Source organism: Acanthisitta chloris, unplaced genomic scaffold (genome assembly GCF_000695815.1).
Source record: "Acanthisitta chloris isolate BGI_N310 unplaced genomic scaffold, ASM69581v1 scaffold7263, whole genome shotgun sequence".
In the NCBI taxonomy this organism is placed as follows: domain Eukaryota; kingdom Metazoa; phylum Chordata; class Aves; order Passeriformes; family Acanthisittidae; genus Acanthisitta; species Acanthisitta chloris.
In genome coordinates, this window is record NW_008665349.1 from 70,632 (window position 1) to 85,735 (window position 15,104).

Sequence of the window (15,104 nt, forward strand, 5' to 3'; positions counted from 1 at the left end):
TCCCTCTTCTAGATGTTTTAGATTTGGTTAAAGCCTCACAGTTTCAGGCGGTATTGTAGTAAATCAGGTTTCCACTCCATTGTAGACAAAGCTGTCACACTCTCCAAGGAGTAAGGTTTGCAGAGGTTTGCCCTGGATTTTGGTATATAAACTAATGTATTGTATAGTTAAGAAGAAAATAGTCGAGTTTCTGCAGTAGTTGTCTCAAAAGGAAAAACATTAGTTGGTTAAAGCCTCACAGTTTCAGGCGGTATTGTAGTAAATCAGGTTTCCACTCCATTGTAGACAAAGCTGTCACACTCTCCAAGGAGTAAGGTTTGCAGAGGTTTGCCCTGGATTTTGGTATATAAACTAATGTATTGTATAGTTAAGAAGAAAATAGTCGAGTTTCTGCAGTAGTTGTCTCAAAAGGAAAAACATTAGAATCTTTTGGTTATAGTTTATTTTATTTCACAATAAAATAAGCAAAGTTTTCAATAAGTTAGGAATATGGAGAACCAGCCTTTAGACCATAAAGTACTGCAGAGAAAAAAACTGCTTTAGAAGGAGAACTAATTTTAGTTTCAGGCTTTCAAGGGATTACTTAAAATTGGGCAAAGAAATACACTATTATGAACAATGTGTAGAAGTAACCACTCGTGTAAGCACTTTGTAGAAAACATTGATAGACTCCACAGTGAAGTGCAATTCTAATAAGTATTACAACATCAGTTTTGTTATCATTTCAGTGGTGCGATATACATATTTTTAAACTGTATTGTATATTAATTTCATCTTTGTTTTGTTCCACAGGTGTTAATTTTACATTCTTTGAATTTGCTTTTAAAATTGTTAAAATTGTTTTGCAATTATAGCTAGTGTACCTTAGTCTCTGCTGTCTTTCCTTCTTTATAATGCATTTTCTTTAGCTAAATCTCTTCATGTTTAGCTACAAAGCCTGCCTAGAAATTTGTTTTAGATTGCTTCTGGCAGCAGAATGAGCCCTTGTGCCTGGGGGAACATAACATTTTACTCACTGTTCTGGTTTAATACATTACTGTGCAACTTCAAGATGTTTTTGCATAATAATTGAAGCTTTTTTTTTTAACACATCATCTTTTCTTTCATTAACAGTGATACAGAAAAGGCTAAAGAGAAAAATAAATATAAGATTTTAATATTAAAACATTAAAAATTTGGTAAACATTTTTTAGGCATTTTACAAAGCATTAAGAATAAATAATAATGGTTATAAAACACTAATGCACAAAATTTGGGAATGCCTCATTTTCTTCAGTGTAGAAAACAAGGTCACCACTATAATACAGATACCTAGTTTAATCAGTGTTTTACTTTACCAGTAAGACAGTCACTTCGTACATTTCAAGTATAGAATGTTTTTTGTTTGAGGGAGGCAATTTCTGAAGCATATTCTAGAATCTTTAGATGAAGTGTATTAGATTTTGTATTCAATACAAATTTAATCGTGAGTATTTTCAAACAGGGAAAATACTACCATGAAGCAGTATTTTTTTTACTTTATCAGTACAATGAACTTGCACAAATTTTGTTTTCCACATAGATTCTGTTACTCTATTTGCTTTCGAATGATCAGAAACAGTATTTAAAGCTGATGATGGGAACATACTTCTGATGACAGTAGTGAACATTAGCTATTGTTCATGCTTTAAGATTTGCTCTTTCCCACATTCAGTAATGAATATTTTGTTCCCAAGTTCCAGTGAGTAGGAGGACACATAGATCAAGCAATCCAAACTGTGAAACTGCAGTCCCTTAAGTTATGAATAGTCCAGGATTAGAGGGAGTCAATATTTACATTTGACAGAAGAAAAGAGCCTGTTGGCCTGTAAAGGAGATACAGAAATCATGCCTGATGCTTTTTCTTGTAACATACTATTGCATTATATTACCTATCATAAATTGATACTCTGTTTTCCTGTTTATAGAAGATCTTGACCTGTGTGAACATATTTCAGAAGTGCAAGGAGTTTGGGTCTGTTAAATGTCAGGAAATCTATTTCACCAGTCAATTTTGAGTTAATTTTAAAAGCATTTGTAGAGTACTCTAACTGTAAACTTAGAGAAGGCTTTTGGGAGATATTTGCATGCCTCATGTAAGGGAGCATGATCCTGCAGGTTGTATTTGATTTAATGTTGTAGTCTATTTCTGTCCAGTTCCTTCTGGCCTGAATTATTTTAGTTAATCTACATGTAGGACTTTAGCTGTAGAATTAGACTTTGTCAGCGATGTTAAGGGAAGTAGGAAGGAATTTCAAGTTGCAAAAATATATTTTGTTGGAGGTGTTCTGGGTAGCATTTTTTGAACTCTTTGTCATCATTGAATGATACTTCTAAGTAACCTTTAGTTTCCCTTCTACACCATAAGAATATAGATAACTGTAGTAGTTTTATTTTCAAAACTTAGTAACGAATACTGCAAAATTTTTTTCGGACGCTGATTTGTTTCAAACACTAAGAGAGTAAATAAAGGATTTTCTTTCATACTCCATTTGTCTGCAGATTCAGTCCAGTTCTCTGAGAAAAGATAAATTTTAGTTCTGTTTTCATAATGAGGATATTTTAGTAGAAAGTATTTTGGTGTAAAGGGCTTTCTTGCAATGTATTGTACCCAAAATACTGCAAGATGATGTATGTGGTCTCTCATTATATTTATTTGAAGAAGTTCTGTTATCAAGATAGATCACAAAGAATAAGGAGATACCATAGTTTGGGCTTCTGAGCTCTCTGCTCCACTGTATTCTCACTGCTGCTCAGTAGGAGAGTTATCAGTTTTAGAATTGTGTTGTGATAGGTTTTTATACCAGTTTCTGTAGCAGAGAATGTAAGCTTTTTAAGAAGGCAATCTGTTGTTTTCATAAAAGACCACTGCATGGAATTTCAGCTATATCAGTCAAAGTCCTAGCTCCAAGGCTTTTTCAACAGGAGATTTTGGATCTTGGAACACTCGTGCATTTGCTTAACTTCATTCTGAGCACACTTGCATCAACGACATGAGTTATGTGAATATAGTTAAGTGTATGCATGCATGCAGGCTCTGATCCAAAATTAGGTTGGTATCACAATGTACAGTGGGTGTGGGAGAAACTGTGTAACAAATGGGAAAGTATATTGCTTATGTGAAGTAACATGAAAATGTTATGTGATAGAAGAGGTTCTCTAAGATTTAATTAAAATGTCATTATAACAAGTTTGATTTTTTTTTAAGTGATGAGAATATTATTCAGGGTAAGTTAGTCTGTTTGTGGCAGTCTTTGCATAAGTTTTAGCTTCTTGTATTACTTTCTCTGTCTAAAGGAATGGAAGACCAACATTTCTGTGAGATTTGAATATAGCTACTAAACAGAGTCTGGCAGCTTTACTTAGCCTGGCAGTGAGCCTGATGTTCTTTGAGTGCCAGGTTCCACACCTAATACTTCTGCTGTAGCCTGCACCTGTGCTGCTGCAGAAAGTGATTGATTACCTATGTTTTTGGAGCATTGTGGGACTCAGTCTCAAAAGAGTCATTGTGATGTATCATAGGCATTGAAATCAACAGTTGTCTATAATTATTTTTACAGTTTTTGGATCATGTAAGAGAGACATTTTAAAATTTCTCATGTTTCATAGTAGTTCCCAAACATTTTGCAACTGAGCAAATTTTTATGTGTGGAAACTCAGATTTATAATTTTACTTTTCTCTATGAAGCAGTATTGATATAAGCATAATTATTTATAAAATATTGACTTATTTATGAAAAAGGGATGTGACTATAGTTGTATGAAAATTTCATGTGGCATCAATTTGAGATATTTGTCATAATAACAAATTACAAAGCTACAGGAGAGTTCTCTATGTTGTACCAAACCAGTTGTGGTAGTCTGTGAAGCTCACTACTTCCCCATGAATTATTTTTATGAAGCATATCTTGCAGAAATCATGTTTAGAAATGTAGATGAAAGAACTATTATAACAGATGGTATAAAAGTGGAATAGGTGCTCTTTTCATGTTCACTTGCAGAGCATCTAAATTTGGTCCTCCAGGTTAGGGAATGGAGAGAAGTTACAGGTCTATAACAGCACCAACAGAAAATATCTGTAGCTCTGCATCCCTTAACAGGAGATTATGTAAAGCTTAATAAAAGTGAGTAACAAATAGCTGTCATACTGGTAAGCTGGAACTTTTCCCTTTCCAGTTAACAGATTTTTTTTTCCTAGTGATGGATTTTTATAGCACATTGAAGTTAAAATTGAGGTGATGTAAAAACAAAACCCAAAGCAGCATTGTGATAGCATCACTCAAATCACCATGTCTGTGCATGCTTACTCAGGGATAGAACCAAGAGGCACAAACTCTGTGTATGCTACATTAGTACTCCCCAAATGCCCATGCTACAATGCAAATTGATTGTTTCATGGTGGATGTTACAAATTACCCAGCGAAAGCAACTAATTTAATAAAATAACAGCTTGCATGAAGGAAGTGTTAGCAGTTTTAGCACTTGATGCCACTATACAGTCTGTATATTTCCATAAAGTGACATCTAATGGATAAAAAAGGTAGAAACTTTAAAAAAATAAATTGATTTTTTGTTGGTTTTTATAAGATAATCCAGCTTAAGATCTATTTCAATTACAGATTTGTGTTCCTGCTTCTTTATTTTCTAAGTCATACCTGAAGGTTTACAGGCTATCAGGCAACCCTGTGGGTAATGGCAAAATACATCAACCAACAGCAGTAGTTGAAGGTGTAATTCAGTGAGTGGGAAATGCTACAGATGCTGCTGGATATATTGTATATTGTGACATTGGAATGCATGTCGTGTTTGTTCTAAATTGCAGTTTTCATCTTTGCACTATTATGTTACATTTACTTGACTTCTTTTAACCTCTCATGTACAACTGATTCACGTAAAGTAGATTATTACCTTGACTTTTATGCCTTTCTTGAAGGAATGAATAAAATGAATTCCAATCAAAGAACATCAGCCTCTCTTAGAGAATAGCTTTAGTGTTTACAGTGCTTATAAAACTACCTGTGAGCCCTTTCAGAGGCAGCAGAGCTGAGTTTCCTCTCACAGGTAATGACCTTTTTGTAATTTAGCCTTCCTTTAAAGTTTCCAAATACACTGCTTTAACTTAACTGGATCCTTTTTCACTCTGATGAAGTCAAAGATTGATGTAAATGCTGAGTTTTCATTGCAGACTTCTGATGCGTAGTATAGTTTTATGCCTTTTTTTCTCTCTCACTTCTTTATTTTTTCCTAATATCAAGAGAAAGTTGCAATAAGGTATGTTCTATTTTCCAAAGGAAAGAAAAAATACAATAAAATTAAATATGATAAAAATTACTTCACTATATAATGTTAATATTCTTTTTCATAGACATTTTGCATGGAAATTCTATACATAGTACACTTACTTATCGGCTAAAAGAACATTCAGCAGTTTCTAATCCATATTTAAGGATTGCCAAAGGCTTCATATTTTGTCAACCTTTTATCTTGTTTTATTTGGCTTTATCATAATTTTTGTGAATTTAGTATTTAAGAAGCCTGCAGCAAAATGCATAGTTTAGACACTATGTGAAATTTGAGATCTTTGAGAAGAAATTTAATTGATAGAATCTGCAGTTATAGCATGCAGTGGTTGGTTAAGGTTTATAGATAAATTCTGTCAAAATTCATATTATTGGCTTTAGATGAGTATTAGCCAAGCTAGTGATCACAAAGTCAGCATGTCTGGCAGACTAGTCTGCCTTGGAAAACCAGATGGAAAAGGGGTTCTGCTTGCTCTGAAATTAAAAACAAAACAATGCAAACAAAAAACCAAACCACCACAAAAAAACCAATGTATGCTGTAATTATGTGACTTGTTTAAAATATATTGAACACAGAATTTTTAAAGCCTGGTCAGTCTGCCTGAGTATTTTGCTTTAAAAGGTGCACTGGGTAGTTTTCTCTTCCTAGACCTAAGCAAGCATTTGGGAAGAATGTTTTTCCTTCCTTGTCAAGAAATTTTTTGATTTACAGATCTTGGGAAATGCTCTTTTATGTATCTCAACTCATGCCAAAAAGTGGTGAGTTTGATAGAAGGGATAGTCCTTGTGAGAGTAATAGAGTGTTTTTTTTCACATGAACTGCCTTCATTCATGGCCTCAAAAAGCTGTAACACTCTTATTAGTCTGTTGCTCAGGTGTTTAATGATGGCATTAATTTTAAAATCGTTGCTTTTGTTCCTTTGTTCACTTAGTTGATACTATTTTTTGAAATTGTGGGATAGCATTTCTTCATCATAGTATTATTTAAGAATCTATTCTTGAGTCTCATAGTTTTTCATGTTTAGTGTCCTTACTAGTAAGTCTGCACTTTTCTTCCATATGATGTGTGAACAGGAGCACATTGTGTTGTTCTGCCAGTTTCAGCAATCTAGTGGGAAATCCTAGTGCTGTTTGTTCTTCCATGAATTGTTCTAAGATGTGTGTACCTGTTGAGCTATAGTATTTTTTGTCATTGAAATACATAATTCGAATGATAAAATGTGCTGCTTTTATAGTGCTTGGCATGCTATTTACTTGCTTATTTTGTAATGTTTGTCTCAAGCAGGAGGAATCTTCAGGTACTTTTGTGATCAATAGATGTCCTTGTGAGATAAGCTGCACTGACAATGATATTTTCCCTTCATCAGAAGAGGATGAACCACAGAAAAACATTCCAGTCATCTGGAAGCCTTTGAAACATAATTCTTTGGATTTCAGTGAGTTTTGCACAGCTTTAGAAAAAAAATGTAAAAAAAAGTTTGAATGTTTCATGTCAGGTGGAGTATGTTGTTAATTACTATATGAACACTCCTGAAAAGAATATTCTTAACATGTCATGACTAGTCTGAAAGAAGAGATCCTATTACAATGCATTTTTCTGATAAGAATCAATAGATCTGTAGTAATGAAGCATTTCAAATTAGTCTACAGGAGCATAACACATTTTTTTCCTTCCTTCTCTTCTTCCCCCTCTTCCTCCCCCTCCCCTTCCTCTCCCTTTTCCCCCTTTCCCTCTCCTCTTGAAGAGAAGTACCACAACACCACTGTTACACTACATACAAAGACATGTAAACTTCTTGAAAACTAAATTTCACAGCTAACAGTGTTTGGTATTGAATGGTATTTAGGATCTTGAATATGGATAAGTGCCTGGTGGGATGTAAAAAAATGTCATGTTAAAAAAAACATGTTATGCATTTGCAGAGATTATCAGAGCCAGGTTAAGCACCTAACATTCATTAAAATTTGGCATATAAGTTTGAAAATCTGTTTCAGTGTCACTAGGATACTTTTGAAAATTTTAGCTTTTCAGTGTCATGTCTTGTTCATGGTCTGTAACCAAACAGGCTGAGAAATTGTACGAGGTCAGAAAAAATGGAGAGAAGGAGAGAAAGTACTGAAATTCACAGCTAAATACTACTTGCATGCTTATTTTCTGAAGGCAGTGTTGGAGAAAGATTTGTCAAGTAGCATTTGGAAGCTTTGCTACCAGCACATTTACTTTTAAATTTTTGGTTTATATCTGTTTGTAAATATATTTTTTAGGATTTTACAATTTGTGATTTTCTTTTCTGTAGAAGTAGTTATTAGTTAAATAATATAAAATATATTCTAGATTAATCTGAAATCTTTCATTATTATAATCATAGTTCTGTTCTTCATTTCCTGTAGCTAAGACATTTGAAAGTTCAGGAAAATCCCTGAGTGGTTATCAGTGGTTTTCGGGTATCACCGCCCACTTCGTTCCATCAAAAGACAAAAATGCTCAAGATGCAGTGAGGGAAGCATTTTCTTCACTCAGAGGTGCTTGATTCAGTTAATACATTATCTGCAGTTCTTTATACTGTTTTTAATATGGTATTAAGGAAGACTCTGTATTGTCATGTGGTTTTATAACTTTAAATGTTGTGGTTGTTGGTTTGACATCTCATTTTGCATTTGATTGGAATCTCTGATATCAAGACTGCTAGTTTTAATATTTAACACATCATAATTTGATTGGCTTTGGAGACCCTGGAAAGCCAGAGTAGTGTTCATGTCACTTTAACAATGCTATCTCCACAGTACTTGTTGCCTTTATAACTTGCTTTATAGCTTTCTCGAAATATATACTGTGTGCGTGAGTGTGAATGTATGCTATGGATGCTGTCTACTTGCTAAAGCACTTTTGTAGCTACCATCATTTTAAATTAAGTTTTCTAGAAAGCTGTTGTACGTTTTGGCATCCAGGATTAGGTCAGTAGCAGTAAATCTCATTTATATTCCTAACGTAAAGGAGAAATTGCTGTCTTGGGAATCATGAAATCCAGGTTCCTTACTATCCCCCTGTTACAAGATACTGACATATAAAATAAAATGTTCATGTTTTTGTTTTGTATTTTTTTATTCTAAAGTTTAGATAAAGTATTTTTATACAGGTTTTCTTTTCATTCAGAAAATGGAAATAATTTTTAGTATCAAAATGGTAAGCTCATATTCTTGTTTATGAATTTGTGTGAGGCATTGTCCTATCATATCTTATTTTTTTTGCATGTGCAGCTGAATATTCATGATTGAATATAGGATGCTAAAAAAATCCTAGATTTTTTTCAGAAGCTAAGTTATACTTGGTAGAAGGTCATTAATCTAGTTTTTGATTGCTTGGAATCAGCAAGGTAAATATGATCAGACTTTTACTAAAATGCAATAGTTTTTACTTTAAATCCAAGCATAATCTATAAACTTGAAACAAAAGAATTTTGCAGTGTTTTATTTTGTTCTCATTATATTTGTTCTCATTATGTATTTTTGCCTTTGCACTTGCCAAAGAAGATTGTGTCTTTGACTAATGCAGTAGCCTATTGCTTTCAGCAGATTACTCATATTACCTGTAAGAAAAAAATGGTAATTTTCTGATCCTTTGTAGAAAGTGTCAGTTCTCACTTTAAGTTTTCAAATTTTGGAAGTGGTGTGGAAGACCAATTGAATTATGGTTCTGTCATGGCAAAAGAAAAAATTTGTTTCCAAGGACTTAATCTGCAAACGTGCACAAGGCTTTTTCTGAACTCATACTTGCAGTCCACACAGAAGCTCAGTCTTCAGTGCTGTGAGAATGGAGTAAGCACAGTCCTTTTAACTTCTTTGCCATCCTAACTGATTTAATCACCTCTAAAGTGGATGAGTGCTGACAAAAGGATTTGGAAATAGAAATTTATTACTAAATGCTATGAAACACTGTTGTTCTGTAAAGTGGATGGAACTTTCCTATGAAGCCAAGAATGGGAGGGAATGCAGTATATTACTGTTTATACATTTATTTTTGTAAACTCTTTTGTTAAACCATTTTTTAGATATGACTGGAAGATGACAAACATTGCTGTGCTTTATATAACATAAAGCAGCTCTGATGAAGTTGTACCATGGCAAAGTTTCTTAGACTTGAAAGAAATTATTTTTATTGCATTAAAATTTAGTCTAAAATGGTACTTCCTGTGGACAGGGCTTTTTTTTTTTTCTCTTTTGTGGCCCTCAGCCTAAGGGACAGGGCTTTTTTTTTTTTTCTTTTGTGGCTCTCAGCCTAAGGATGCTGGATAACCCCTTAAAGAAAAATCCCAAAAACCTCAAAACACTGTGGCAGTGTTACCTGTTAGGTCAGTTCTTTTTAGGCAGTTCTGCTTAAGTAAGTGTGAGTCTCACTGGATCATGTTTTATAAACCATGAGAAATCATGAATGACTTGAAATTCAACAAAAAGGCTATATAGTTTCCCTGTACATCCTGGAGACAGGCCGTGTAAGAGTCTACTCCCTGGGAAACATCTTGTTGTGAAGGACCCAAGTGGTCAGGTGGTAAGCTGTTCATCATTTATGCCTTTCTGCTGGAGAGAGTAGTTTGGGAGCCAGTTTTATTCTTATTACAAGCCAAGGAGGGGTTATTTCCCATCATTCCTGTAATGCATTCAGGGGAAAAGGAGATTGTACTTTTACTTAAAAGATTTTTTTTAAATAAAGGTGGAAATTACAAATTTATCCAGATCGTTGCCTTCAACTTGCTGTGTCCACAACTTAATCTGCTGGTTCATACATTTTTAATTTAGACTGAGGGTGTTTGTATGTGTGGAGGTATGTGTCAGTTTGTTGGAGTTCTTTTCCTCCTCCAGTATTTCATAGAACGCTGCAAAACTTTTAAATCCACGCCAAGACTCTTTTTTTCTTGACTAAAATGCTGGAAATTTGACTAAAATGCTGGAAATTTGAAAATTGCCCTTGTTTCCTTCTTAACTGAGGACATGGTAGCTGGTATTGACCTACTGATTGCTATCAGGCAGCATTCAAAAAAGTTTATATTTTTGGACAGACCTACCTTTGTGTGCTAATTTATGAGCTGATATTTCTGGAGATGTGTCTTGATTTCATAGGAGTTCCCTTGCTGTAGAATCTCTTATGTCACTTGTGCACACTTCCTTTTCTGTTACTCAGAATTCCCCTCTTCAGATTGCAACACTAATGGCAGTATGGCTAAGTAAAGCTGAGACATTTAGAACAAAATTTAGTATTGGTGTGACCAAACTAACCTTTATGAAACTGTGCCAACTCCTGAACTGTCTTTAAAAGCACAGAAAACAAAAACCTATGTTTGTCATTAAGGCAACAACCATAAGAGATTGTCTTCATACTCTTGTGCTTCTCCTCTGGAAAACAAATATATGAGTATATACATGTACACACTGTAACATTAAAGACCAAGATCCCCAAAATTACACCAAGAGCTTTATGTGGCTCATTTGTTAGGTCTCATAGTACTCTGTTTTTTATATGTGTTCTGTATTCAGAGAAGATTTTGTTTTCATTTAGTTTCTATTGTTCATGTGTTACAAAAGGTCCACACCATAGAGCTAATCACATATCTTGTTATGTGATTGACTATATAAGAGTAATACATTCTCCTTGAATGAATGATATGACTCGAATCTTCTATGCATACACATTCAGATGATCTTGACTTCTTAGTATCTTTTCTTTAGCTGTCTGCTTAAGCTTTTCTCAGCTCTCATCTTTCCTTCATTTCTCCTGTGGCCACTTCTGTTTCCTACTGTCTGTCTTCCCATTTATAACTCTCTGTTTATGTGGAGATTATTATTGCAGTGAGAGTTTTTAAAAACAGCTTAGACAAGCATCCCTCTGGAATAGCATATAAATATTTGATCTTTTCTTTGAAGAGGGTGATGCACTAAAGGACCTCTTATTGTCCCTTCCAGTTCTGTACTTTTGTGATTCAAAGTCCTTTATAGATTACTAGCTGTCATAGACTGATGCGCACACCTGCCCCCTTTTGAGACAATAAAACTTAGGGATACAAGTAATTCAGACTGTAACATAGCTGCATGCATGAATGCATGATGTGTTTTCATGGAGTAAGAATTCACCACTGCTCAGAGTGAATAAAATCTATTTTGTATTCTCTTTCTGTATATTTGGAAAACTAATATGAGAAAGAATTTAGTGAAAAAAATAAGTATTATGTGGAGAAAAGTTGTATTGTAAAGCCTTCAGTCATGTTTAGACAACAGTTAGGTTGGTTGGTTTTGCTGAATGAAACGAGGATACCTGTGCTGTCTCTCTATACACATTTACAATATTCTGTCTTTAATATCTATATTATTTTTATCCTGCAGCTAATATGACTTCAGAGGGATTGAAACTGAAGCATATTATTTTGGTTCATCTATATATGAAGAGCATGAAAGATTTCAGTGTTATAAACTCAGTTTATGTGACAGAATTTGATTTGTGTCCACCAGCAAGGTAGGATTAGACTACTGTTATAGTATATTTATGATACACTGTAATGCACTGAATTATTGTTGCCATACTTATGAAGCATTTCTCCAAATGTTTGTGCCTCGCAAACTCAAAAGTAGACTTTTGCTGCCTTTTGAAGTAATCACATCACAGCTGCTCAACTGTAAAACACTAGGTTCAGAAATTCTTGCCTTAATATATACCATAAGTTTTATAAATGCCCCCCCACCATAGACTTACAGAAGGATAATAGATGGTTTGCAAGTCTCAGTTCTTTGTGACTTGATTGAACTGACAACTGATTTGTATTGCTGGGATTTTATTTGCTTTTCTTTTACGTTTGCCTCTCTTGACCTGCTGGCAGTGCTTCTCTGAATGCAGCCCAAGATCCCATCAGCCCTCTTTGCCACAAGGGCTCATTGCTGGCTCATGTTAAAGTTGGTGTCCATCGGGAACCGCCAGTCCTTCTCTGTAAAGGTGCTTTTGAGTCAGTTGGTCCCCAGAATATACTGGACCTTAGGTTTGTTTGTCCCCCAGGTGTAGGACTTAGAGCTTCTCCTTGCTGGAAGTTCCTGCATGCCTGTTTCTCCAGTTTGTCAAGATCTGTGTGGATGGCAACAAGGGTACACTCTGGATGATGGCATCCAGATTATGAATGAAGTTGTTGAACAGGACTGGATGCAGTATAGGGTCCTGGGTGTTAACCTTTGAGACTTTGTGCCATTGATCCCACCCTCTGGGCTTTCCTGTTCAGCCAGTTTTCAATCCACCTCACTGCTCATCCATGCTCAGCAGCAGCCTCTCTGTGAGAGTGTTAGGGGAGGCAGTATCAAAAGCATTACTAAGCCTTACTACCAATCATTATTGTCTCCATAAAAGTGATGAGGTCTGGAACCTTCTAGGTCTTCATGACAAATGTTGCTCACCTTTGTCTATTAATTTTATTAAATACTAACACAAAATTGTTAGCTGAGGAGTTGCTTGAGATTTACATCATGAGATACTGGTAGTTATTTCAAAACAGTACCAATATATATTTAGGCTGTTTCTTTTCTTCCCCTGCCTATGTGTACATGGCTCTGGTTGAAGATGAATACTGGTATGCTGGTTTTGGCTAGATAGATCTTTGGCTTGATCCAAAGTGGTTCTTAATGTCTTGTGTTTCCATCAAATAATCACTTGTTAGTGGATAGCTTAGCTGCACTTACATATTCAGTAAAAATGCAGGTATGACAAGACATTATGCTGATGCTAACACTTTCATTCATAGATCCCCAAAGCATATGTTTTATAATATTTGTTGTGCAGAACCTTCAGTGTTGCATCCAAGTCCACCTCTGACATAATGACACTGCTAGATGGTCTTCATGTGCAGTATATAATTCCTGTTATTTGATGTGCTGGGTTTATGTTCTGTTGTATAACGCCTAGCCCATTAATTTTTTTAATTATATTTTGAAGTTTGTGTTAAAACTAATTTTCCATTTGTAGTTTATTGCCTTTGTCAAAAGGGCTTGTTTCTTTTTATGGTAATTTGTGTTCTTATGCATCTGAAATAATATGCTGAGAATGCAGAACTGCTATAGCTTAAGAACTGCTTGGATCATGGGTTAATACAGGTTGGAAGGGACTTCGGGAGATCATCTAGTCCAATCCCATGCTCAAAGCAGGGTCAGCTGTGAGGTCAGACCACATGTCTTCATATTTTTAAAACCAACTGTTTAGCAATTTTCTAATGTAAAATGCTGTATTTTATACTCTTTTTACAGACCATGAAGTGTAGTAGAGGCATGTGAATTTTAAGTATAGCAAGACAAGTAATTGAAAGACATTGTGAAGATAATCATCATAGATTAATATTCCCCTACTCTGTGTGGGTGTCAGAAGACACTAAAAGAGAGCAGGAAGAGGCTTCTTTGTGATGCTGAGTGTAGGTCCGGATTTCTAAATCACAGAGGGATGGGAGTGTTGGCTGTGTGTGCCTTCAGAGAAGGGATCTAGTCCCAGCTGTAAACTGCACAAAATTAATCTCCACTCCTATGTGTCTAAAGTTCTCTTTATGATGCTTAACTTCTCCCAATTCAGCTTCTTTCATTTCTAATGCCTGCATGTTTTAAGCCTCCACATCTGCATAGCTAGCCACATAGTCTTCCATCAGTAAAATAACAGGTAAAAGATTAGAAATTTGCAGTCTTTTTATGATTATTTTTATGGAACAAACGAATTGAAAAGGACCCACAAGGATCACCAAAGTCCAACTCCTGACTCTGCACAGGACAGCCCCAAAAATCACACCATGTACCTAAAAATTTGTCAAAATGTTTCTTGAACTCTTGCAGTCTTGGTGCCGTGACCACTTCCCTGGTGAGCCTGTTCCAGTGCCCAACCACTCTCTGGGTGAAGAACCTCTCTGTAATATCTAATCTAAACCTCCCCTGACACAACTTCAGGTCATTCACTTGGGCTCCATCACCGATTGCTAAAGAGAAGGTGTCAGTGCCTGCGCCTCTGCTTTTCCTTGTGAGGAAGTTGTAGACCACTGTGAGGTCTCCCCTCAGTCTCCTTTTCTCCAGGCTGAACAAGCCAAGTTACCTCAGCCACTCCTTGTATGGTTTCCCCCTCTAGATTCTTCATTATCTTCATAGCCCTCCTTTGGACACTCTCTAACAGCTTTGTATCCTTCTTATATTGTGGCACCCAAAACTACACACAGTACTTGAGGTGAGGCCAGACCAGCGCAGAGCAGAGTGGGACAATCACCTCCCTTGACAGCTGGTGATGCTGTGCCCAGTGCACCTCAGGACACAGTCCTTCTGACTGCCAGGGCACACTGCTGATTCATATTCAACTTGCCATCAACCAGGACCTGCAGGTCCATTTCCAGAGTGTTGCACTTTATTTATGCTGCATTTTTGTGTTGCATATTTATATATTTATGTTGCATTTTGTCCTAAAGAAAATTTATACAGCAGTTTGCATGGCTGCATCATTGCATTATGCACAGAGACCTGGTTGTGGGAGTTCTCACAAGCAGTATGCTGGAAGCACTGACTCAAGGGTGTGGATCTGCACTAAATTTGCAAAATTGTCTTGAAAATTTACCAGCCCAAGCAGAAAATCCATTCATCCATGCTTATGATGATGGTAATGAGGAAAAAATAGTGTATTTGCATGTGAGAGGTGGGGAGAAAAATAGTTTTCTTGGAAGAAATAAGCTACATGAGAAGAATTTCATAAGGTTATGTTACATGATACGTAAAGAGAACAAGCAATTTTTTGTTGGATTC

General features: G+C 35.5%; 1 protein-coding gene across 1 annotated transcript in view; it reads left to right on the top strand.

Moving 5' to 3' along the window:
* The window catches only part of DPH6 (diphthamine biosynthesis 6), an 83,452-nt gene that overhangs the window by 66,356 nt on the left and 1,992 nt on the right, over positions 1-15,104 (top strand). The window contains exons 8-10 of the mRNA XM_009071714.1: positions 6,604-6,754; positions 7,710-7,841; positions 11,691-11,820. Coding sequence (XP_009069962.1) covers positions 6,604-6,754; positions 7,710-7,841; positions 11,691-11,820 — 413 coding nt within the window. The remainder of the gene's footprint in view (positions 1-6,603; positions 6,755-7,709; positions 7,842-11,690; positions 11,821-15,104) is intronic.